The sequence below is a fragment of the Lepisosteus platostomus genome, chromosome 14 (assembly GCF_059453375.1).
Source record: "Lepisosteus platostomus isolate fLepPlt1 chromosome 14, fLepPlt1.hap1, whole genome shotgun sequence".
NCBI lineage: Eukaryota > Metazoa > Chordata > Actinopteri > Semionotiformes > Lepisosteidae > Lepisosteus > Lepisosteus platostomus.
Window position 1 is genome coordinate 1,525,518 of NC_142624.1, and position 9,444 is coordinate 1,534,961.

At 48.3% G+C, this 9,444-nt stretch overlaps 1 protein-coding gene across 6 annotated transcripts in view; it reads right to left on the reverse strand.

Moving 5' to 3' along the window:
• The window catches only part of LOC148648609 (uncharacterized), a 48,740-nt gene extending 39,632 nt beyond the window's left edge, over window positions 1-9,108 (reverse strand). For 2 of the 6 annotated variants that reach the window (XM_088607140.1, XM_088607135.1), the window contains exons 1-6: window positions 9,020-9,108; window positions 6,513-6,569; window positions 4,782-4,844; window positions 2,581-2,643; window positions 1,453-1,554; window positions 573-716 (exon numbers count right to left, since the gene is read on the reverse strand). In XM_088607140.1, coding sequence (XP_088463266.1) covers window positions 573-716; window positions 1,453-1,554; window positions 2,581-2,643; window positions 4,782-4,844; window positions 6,513-6,531 — 391 coding nt within the window. In that variant the 5' untranslated portion in view covers window positions 6,532-6,569; window positions 9,020-9,108. Of the gene's footprint in view, window positions 1-572; window positions 717-1,452; window positions 1,555-2,580; window positions 2,644-4,781; window positions 4,845-6,512; window positions 6,573-8,577; window positions 8,689-9,019 lie in introns of all 6 variants that reach the window. The other 4 variants (XM_088607136.1, XM_088607139.1, XM_088607138.1 and 1 more) reach the window with 4 other exon arrangements.
• Between the last annotated feature and the right edge of the window lie 336 nt (window positions 9,109-9,444).

A 9,444-nucleotide genomic window follows, 5' to 3' on the forward strand; every position in this document is an offset into this window, starting at 1 on the left:
GGATCTTCCTGTCGGGAATCTGAAGCAGACTGAGCAGTAATGTTTAGCTCATCTTTAACTACCCTTTCTTCACCTTCAGAGTCTTCAACCTGATCGAGCTATAACCTTTAGTCTCAGAGTCTCCTGTCTGACTCCTATCCTTCCTGAGTGTTCGACTGGATAGCCTACCCTTCTCAGCAGAATTTATACTCCTTTATAAAACCCTCTCAATCACTTAATAAGCCTCTTATTATCATCTCCATGCTACAAGTATATGTCCCTTTACACAATATATTCCTGGATCTTGTCATCCAGCTTCTGTCCACTGCAGTCTCAGGAAGAGGAAGCAGTAGGGAATCTTTTCAGTGTCGCACCACAGTTCTGTCTCAAAGGGCTGGTGCAGCACTGATCTCCTTCCCAAAGTTCTTTCCCACCTCAAAGGTTATTTCTGTTATCATGGTTGGAAAGATGTCAGCTCAATAAGAACTGGATTGTCAGTCAGCAGGTCAGAGATGACAGCACAGTTAACACCTGTCAGTACTATTTAGACAGACTGATCTGCTGTATTCTGCTTGAATATTCCTATTCCTCACCAGCTGACGTCTTTTCATGAATGACCAGTAACAGCTGTGGGTTGTTAGTCAGCACACAAGAGAAGGCATCTTCATCAATTTCTGTCCCTGTGGCATCTGTCACTTTCACCTGAGTGCCTGGAGCCAAGGAGAATTTCTGTAGGACTGAAGAAGAGAGATCTGTCACATGTTCATTCCATACATACCGAGTATAAAAAACATACATTCATCCATCCAATTTCTAACCACTTCTTCCAATTCAGGGTCGCAGGGCAGCCAGAGTCCATCCCACCAAGCAACAGGCACAAGGCAGGTACACCCTGGACAGTCCATCACAGGACACACACACTCACACACCCTGGACAGTCCATCACAGGGCACAAACACACACTCACACACCCTGGACAGGACACAAGTCCATCACAGGGCACAAACACACACTCACACACCCTGGACAGGACACAAGTCCATCACAGGACACAAACACACACTCACACACCCTGGACAGGACACAAGTCCATCATAGGGCACAAACACAAACTCACACACCCTGGACAGGACACAAGTCCATCACAGGACACACACAAACACTCACTGTCACATCAGGGCCAATTTAACATTTAACCAGAAGCCAGTTAACCTGCCAGTAAAGTATGTCTTTGGACTGTGGGAGGAAGAGCATGCAAACTCCACACAGACAGCACCCCAGGTCCAGAGTTGAACCCTGGACCCCAGCACTACGACCCAGAAATACTGAACACTGCGCCACCCTGCTGCCCTCATTTCACGTTAAAAGAAAAGAAACTCTAAAGTTTCCTCTTATTTGTTCACAATGAAACATGTTTTTCCACCAGAAATAGTTAACATGCAAACAAGATGATTAAAAATGTAAATATCTCACCATCAGAAATGAAGCTCTGGTATGAAAAGCTGCCAGCATCTTTCACCAGCCTCATGTACTTTGTCATAGTTTTATATTTCACTTTCACAACATGTTCAACACCTGGAGAAAAGGAAAAAATGTGCAAATTACCTGAAGTGTCAGATTATAGATCGATGGGCACTGCTGATGTGCGTGGAGGCTCATGGGTAACCTGACTGGGCTGAAGGGCTCAGGTTGTGCAGGTCGAACCCCTTACTGTGAACTCACGCCAGCTCAGCACACTAACGAGGATGAGACAGACGCACTAACTAGGAACACAGGAGATCCACAGGAAAGGAAGAACAGGGGACAGGAAGAGGACACAACTGCGATAACAACAGTAACAGCGTCTGCTAGAATGAACAGACTGTGTGTATTTAAGAGTGTTGTACCACAGTTAAGGAGAAGGTAAGTTCTGATTTGTGAGAACTGGTCTGATGGTGGTCTCTGTCACTGTACAAGCTCCCCTTCTGCAGAGCGAAAACAGCTGCTCTGCTAAACTCCCTGCCTCAGGCTTCCTGATTCTTGGTTTGGAGTCTAACACTGCTGAACCTGGGATCTTCCTGTCGGGAATCTGAAGCAGACTGAGCAGTAATGTTTAGCTCATCTTTAACTACCCTTTCTTTACCTTCAGAGTCTTCAACCTGATCGAGCTATAACCTTTAGTCTCAGAGTCTCCTGTCTGACTCCTATCCTTCCCGAGTGTTCGACTGGATAGCCTACCCTTCTCAGCAGAATTTATACTCCTTTATAAAACCCTCTCAATCACTTAATAAGCCTGATCTGATCTGATCCCTATGGCACTGTGAGATAATATCCCTGCAGTACAGATCCCTCTGGCTGTGCTGTCCTGTGATGTGATCTGATCCCTATGGGACTGGGAGTTAATATCCCTGCAGTACAGATCCCTCTGGCTGTGCTGTCCTGTGATGTGATCTGATCCCTATGGGACTGGGAGTTAATATCCCTGCAGTACAGATCCCTCTGGCTGTGCTGTCTGTGATGTGATCTGATCCCTATGGGACAGTGAGTTAATATCCCTGCAGTACAGATCTGGTGACACTTGTATATTGACTCATCAACAGTAGTTCTGTAGATTCTACTCACCGTCTGGAGGCTCTTCTTTGCTGTTTCTTCTTTGGCGACTGGTTTCTTGATCTTGTTCTTGAACTGAAAGAAAACATATTTGTTCATTTGCCTCCTGTATTATTTCAGCTCTGGCAGATCTGCCCTGTATGGTTCATACTGTGGTCTACCAAGTGGACCGAGATGCCCATGAGATCAGTAAGCAGTGTGCCAGAGGCGTCTGCTTGCACCGAAACAAACACTGGAGCAACACTGTTGATGAGAGAGAAAGGCTTTGTGAGCCCTATTACCTCTCTACAGCTCCCTCACACTGTTGTAACTGTGGTCTATATTCCTCCAAAGGCCAACGCCATTAGAGCAGCAGAGACAATCACCCACACAGTACAGCATTTTCACAGCTTCCCTGACGATCCCAATATCATCACAGGGGATTGTCACCACTGTACACTACAACAATCACCACATCATCCTCATCAGTGAAGAAGGCTTACAAATCCAGTGCTCAGGCGCCTCTGGGTTCCTCTGCCCACAGTGTGGGGTGTTCGGTTCCCACCTACAGAGCTGCCCTGAGGAGAGGGAGAGCCGAACCGTGTGGACAGAGGACTCTGTACAGCCACTGCAGCACTGCTAGGAGTGCACTGACCGGACATGCTTAAACAGTCAAGATCTGAGCTCCACAAACTGATACAGCTACTACTCACATAACCTTGTGTGACAATACTGTTATGCCTCTGAAATCTCGCACTGTACTCCCTTATAACAAACCATGACTGTTGTCAAAATCTCTGAAAACGGCTCTAAATAGGAACAAAAATCATTTCTTCCCCATGGGAATGTTCTCAGTAGGGAGGTGTAAAAGAACACCAAAAGAGGGATCGAGGGGCTCAGTGAAGGCTGAAAGACAAAGGTGAGGATGAAAGGAGTACAGGTGTGTGGAAGGCTATCAGGTCAATGGTGATAGATTGAGAGGAGTATAGATGTGTGGAAGGCTAACAGGATAATGGTGAGAGATTGAGAGGAGTATAGGTGTGTGGAAGGCTATCAGGTCAATGGTGATAGATTGAGAGGAGTATAGGTGTGTGGAAGGCTATCAGGTCAATGGTGATAGATTGAGAGGAGTATAGGTGTGTGGAAGGCTAACAGGTTAATGGTGATAGATTGAGAGGAGTATAGGTGTGTGGAAGGCTATCAGGTCAATGGTGATAGATTGAGAGGAGTACAGGTGTGTGGAAGGCTATCAGGTCAATGGTGAGAGATTGAAAGGAGTACAGGTGTGTGGAAGGCTATCAGGTCAATGGTGATAGATTGAGAGGAGTATAGGTGTGTGGAAGGCTATCAGGTCAATGGTGATAGATTGAGAGGAGTATAGGTGTGTGGAAGGCTATCAGGTCAATGGTGATAGATTGAGAGGAGTATAGGTGTGTGGAAGGCTATCAGGTCAATGGTGATAGATTGAGAGGAGTATAGGTGTGAGGAAGGCTATCAGGTCAATGGTGATAGACTGAGAGGAGTATAGGTGTGTGGAAGGCTATCAGGTCAATGGTGATAGATTGAGAGGAGTATAGGTGTGTGGAAGGCTATCAGGTCAATGGTGAGAAATGAGCATCAGCACAGGTGGAGAATCACACGCTGATGTAGAAAACTGAATCTTTTTTTCTCAATTTTGGCACATGATTTCACTCCTGAACTCAAATGTTTTTAGAGGCATATAACTACAGTACAGGTCCCTCTGGCTGTGCTGTCCTGTGGTGTGATCTGATCCCTATGGGACTGTGAGTTAATATCCCTGCAGTACAGATCCCTCTGGCTGTGCTGTCCTGTGATGTGATCTGATCCCTATGGGACTGTGAGTTAATATCCCTGCAGTACAGATCCCTCTGGCTGTGCTGTCTGTGATGTGATCTGATCCCTATGGGACAGTGAGTTAATATCCCTGCAGTACAGATCCCTCTGGCTGTGCTGTCCTGTGATGTGATCTGATCCCTATGGGACAGTGAGTTAATATCCCTGCAGTACAGATCCCTCTGGCTGTGCTGTCCTGTGATGTGATCTGATCCCTATGGGTCTGTGAGTTAATATCCCTGCAGTACAGATCCCTCTGGCTGTGCTGTCCTGTGATGTGATCTGATCCCTATGGGACAGTGAGTTAATATCCCTGCAGTACAGATCTGGTGACACTTGTACGTTGACTCATCAACAGTAGTTGTGTGGATTCTACTCACAGTTTAGAGGCTCTTCTAGGCTGTTTCTTCTTTGGCGACTGGTTTCTTGATTTGGTTCTCGTACTGAAAGAAAACATATTTGTTCATTTGCCTCCTGTATTATTTCAGCTCTGGCAGATCTGCCCTGTATGGTTCATACTGTGGTCTACGAAGTGGACCGAGATGCCCGTGAGACCGGTAAGCTGTGTGCCAGAGGTGTCTGCTTGCACCGAAACAAACACTGGAGCAACACTGTTGATGAGAGAGAAAGGCTTTGTGAGCCCTATTACCTCTCTACAGCTCCCTCACACTGTTGTAACTGTGGTCTATATTCCTCCAAAGGCCAACGCGATTAGAGCAGCAGAGACAATCACCCACACAGTACAGCATTTTCACAGCTTCCCTGACGATCCCAATATCATCACAGGGGATTGTCACCACTGTACACTACAACAATCACGTCACCATCCTCATCAGTGAAGAAGGCTTACAAATCCAGTGCTCAGGCGCCTCTGGGCTCCTCTGCCCACAGTGTGGGGTGTTCGCTTCCCACCTACAGAGCTGCCCTGAGGAGAGGGAGAGCCGAACCGTGTGGACAGAGGACTCTGTACAGCCACTGCAGCACTGCTAGGAGTGCACTGACCGGACATGTTTAAACAGTCAAGATCTGAGCTCCACAAACTGATACAGCTACTACTCACATAACCTTGTGTGACAATACTGTTATGCCTCTGAAATCTCGCACTGTACTCCCTTATAACAAACCATGACTGTTGTCAAAATCTCTGAAGATGGCTCTAAATAGGAACAAAAATCATTTCTTCCCCACGGGAATGTTCTCAGTAGGGAGGTGTAAAAGAACAGCAAAAGAGGGATCGAGGGGCTCAGTGAAGGCTGAAAGACAAAGGTGAGGATGAAAGGAGTACAGGTGTGTGGAAGGCTATCAGGTCAATGGTGATAGATTGAGAGGAGTACAGGTGTGTGGAAGGCTATCAGGTCAATGGTGATAGATTGAAAGGAGTACAGGTGTGTGGAAGGCTAACAGGTTAATGGTGAGACAGGAGCATCAGCACAGGTGGAGAATCACACGCTGATGTTGTAGAAAAAATGAATATTTTTTCTCAATTTTGACACATGATTTCACTACTGAACTCAAGATTTTTAGAGGCATATAACTGCAGTACAGATCCCTCTGGCTGTGCTGTCCTGTGATGTGATCTGATCCCTATGGGACAGTGAGTTAATATCCCTGCAGTACAGATCCCTCTGGCTGTGCTGTCCTGTGGTGTGATCTGATCCCTATGGGACTGGGAGTTAATATCCCTGCAGTACAGATCCCTCTGGCTGTGCTGTCCTGTGATGTGATCTGATCCCTATGGGACAGTGAGTTAATATCCCTGCAGTACAGATCCCTCTGGCTGTGCTGTCCTGTGATGTGATCTGATCCCCTATGGGACTGAGTTAATATCACTGCAGTACAGATCCCTCTGGCTGTGCTGTCCTGTGATGTGATCTGATCCCTATGGGACTGGGAGTTAATATCCCTGCAGTACAGATCCCTCTGGCTGTGCTGTCCTGTGATGTGATCTGATCCCTATGGGACTGGGAGTTAATATCCCTGCAGTACAGATCCCTCTGGATGTGCTGTCCTGTGATGTGATCTGATCCCTATAGGACTGGGAGTTAATATCCCTGCAGTACAGATCCCTCTGGCTGTGCTGTCCTGTGGTGTGATCTGATCTCTGTACTCACTGTCTGGGCGGTCGTCCATACTGTTTCTCCTCCTCAGCCCAGTCTCTTCACCCCTCTCTGCTGATAAAGAGGAAAAACACCTCATATTAAAGACAGGTCACATGTGTCCCCAGAAGAAACTTCTCTCTGAAAGCAATCACTCAGACTCAACAAAACAGTCAGATGTGTGTTTTCATGGTTTGATAATGCTATGTATAATTTGAGAAACACCTCATCCAAGACATCTCTTTCTCTCCTAGCTCATTTAAATTTAAGAAATTTTAAATACAGTCAGCTTTTCCAAAAGCACATTGCTGCCATATCAAGGGAGAAAAATGTGAGCTGTGTCTGATTATTAGCCGATAGTCGACCTTGACAGACAGTGATCAGGTGAGCTGTGGGGTCGGTGTTGCTCACAGTGCCCAGCTGGAGCTGTGGGGTCAGTGTTGGTCACAGTGCCCAGCTGGAGCTGTGGGGTCGGTGTTGCTCACAGTGCCCAGCTGGAGCTGTGGGGTCAGTGTTGCTCACAGTGCCCAGCTGGAGCTGTGGGGTCAGTGTTGGTCACAGTGCCCAGCTGGAGCTGTGGGGTCGGTGTTGCTCACAGTGCCCAGCTGGAGCTGTGGGGTCAGTGTTGCTCACAGTGCCCAGCTGGAGCTGTGGGGTCAGTGTTGCTCACAGTGCCCAGCTGGAGCTGTGGGGTCAGTGTTGCTCACAGTGTCCAGCTGGAGCTGTGGGGTCAGTGTTGCTCACAGTGCCCAGCTGGAGCTGTGGGGTCAGTGTTGCTCACAGTGCCCAGCTGGAGCTGTGGGGTCAGTGTTGCTCACAGTGCCCAGCTGGAGCTGTGGGGTCGGTGTTGCTCACAGTGCCCAGCTGGAGCTGTGGGGTCAGTGTTGCTCACAGTGCCCAGCTGGAGCTGTGGGGTCCGTGTTGCTCACAGTGCCCAGCTGGAGCTGTGGGGTCGGTGTTGCTCACAGTGCCCAGCTGGAGCTGTGGGGTCAGTGTTGCTCACAGTGCCCAGCTGGAGCTGTGGGGTCAGTGTTGCTCACAGTGCCCAGCTGGAGCTGTGGGGTCAGTGTTGCTCACAGTGTCCAGCTGGAGCTGTGGGGTCAGTGTTGCTCACAGTGCCCAGCTGGAGCTGTGGGGTCAGTGTTGCTCACGGTGCCCAGCTGGAGCTGCTAGGTCAGTGTTGCTCACAGTGCCCAGCTGGAGCTGTGGGGTCGGTGTTGCTCACAGTGCCCAGCTGGAGCTGTGGGGTCGGTGTTGGTCACAGTGCCCAGCTGGAGCTGTGGGGTCAGTGTTGCTCACAGTGCCCAGCTGGAGCTGTGGGGTCAGTGTTGCTCACAGTGCCCAGCTGGAGCTGTGGGGTCAGTGTTGCTCACAGTGCCCAGCTGGAGCTGTGGGGTCAGTGTTGCTCACAGTGCCCAGCTGGAGCTGTGGGGTCAGTGTTGCTCACAGTGCCCAGCTGGAGCTGTGGGGTCAGTGTTGCTCACAGTGCCCAGCTGGAGCTGTGGGGTCAGTGTTGCTCACAGTGCCCAGCTGGAGCTGTGGGGTCAGTGTTGCTCACGGTGCCCAGCTGGAGCTGTGGGGTCAGTGTTGCTCACGGTGCCCAGCTGGAGCTGTGGGGTCAGTGTTGCTCACGGTGCCCAGCGCTCAGAATCTGCACACAGTGGCCTCCACTTGCTTCAGCTGCAGGGAGGTGTCCAGTTTGTACCTCATGGGACCCCACTCGTCCCCCCCGTGAGGACACTCACACCTACCCTCCAGCCAGACCGAGTGTGCAGCCGACTGCACCGCTCACAACTGGACCCCAGCTCACGATCATGTAGGTATCGTGTGACAGTCATAATGTGCTCATTTACTCGTAATTACAAGATAAAATATTTAATATTTCCCCCAGAAGGTTCAATCACTATATAGTCATTTTAAAACTGGCACAGCTCTAAACCTCAATAGCACATCAGAAGGTGTTTTTAGATCTGCCGTTTCTCTCTGTGCACGATGCAAGCGGCTGCTCTGACCGGTGTCAGTGTCCTGGTGCTGTCACCCTGCTCATGACCCGGGCTCGACTCCCTGCGCTCTTACACACCTGGCAGAGCAGCAGAGACCCCAGATTTCACACTGCTGCTTTGACACGTTCAGCTCGTTGACCAGCGGGGCCGACGATCTACCATTTCCTCCAACACTTTCCTGAAACTCACTTTAAATATTTGCAGAAGCGACAAACTCGAATTGAGAGTCATTTTTGGAGATCTGAAAAAATACGTTTATGCACACAAATAAATCTGCAGTCTAGTTTATTCCTTTTACTGCTAATAACACAGCAGCATAAATACTGTATGTTTTTCTGTATAACCGAAAGTAAAACTCGTCCTTGTTCTCCATTTTATATCTTCAAGAGCTTCCGTGTATTATTATCGTTATTATTTAATTAAAGAAATATAATTTTGAAATTATTAAAATAATAAAACGTCCAGTCAGTATGCTCCTGAAACTACACAACAGTCACCCTAAATATCACCAATACTCACGGGGATCTGTACTCGACAGAAGACATCTAGTTACAACTCCACTCTACTCAGAAGTTCGCGCCAACACCGGAAGTGATTTGGAAAGGGTTTGTTGTAATGCGCATGCGCACACTGGAGACATCGTGTGCTTTTTTTCCCTAAGTGAGGAGCTGAAAAGAAATTGTTGCACATTTCACTTAAAAAGGTGACCAACAGAACCAGACCTGACCGGCATAGGAACAACAAGGAAGGCCACACACAGATACACGTGAGAAAATATTGGAAAGGGATTTAGAGTCATACAGCAAAATTAAGTAGTAGATGGGTGGAGTGAATAATAAAACATTAAGAGCTGTTTATTTTTTTAATACTTATGGGACGGCCCTGGTTTCCTCCTGCTCTGATTTCGCCAGGCCTCTCTGGTTCTCTGTTTCAGGCTACGACTT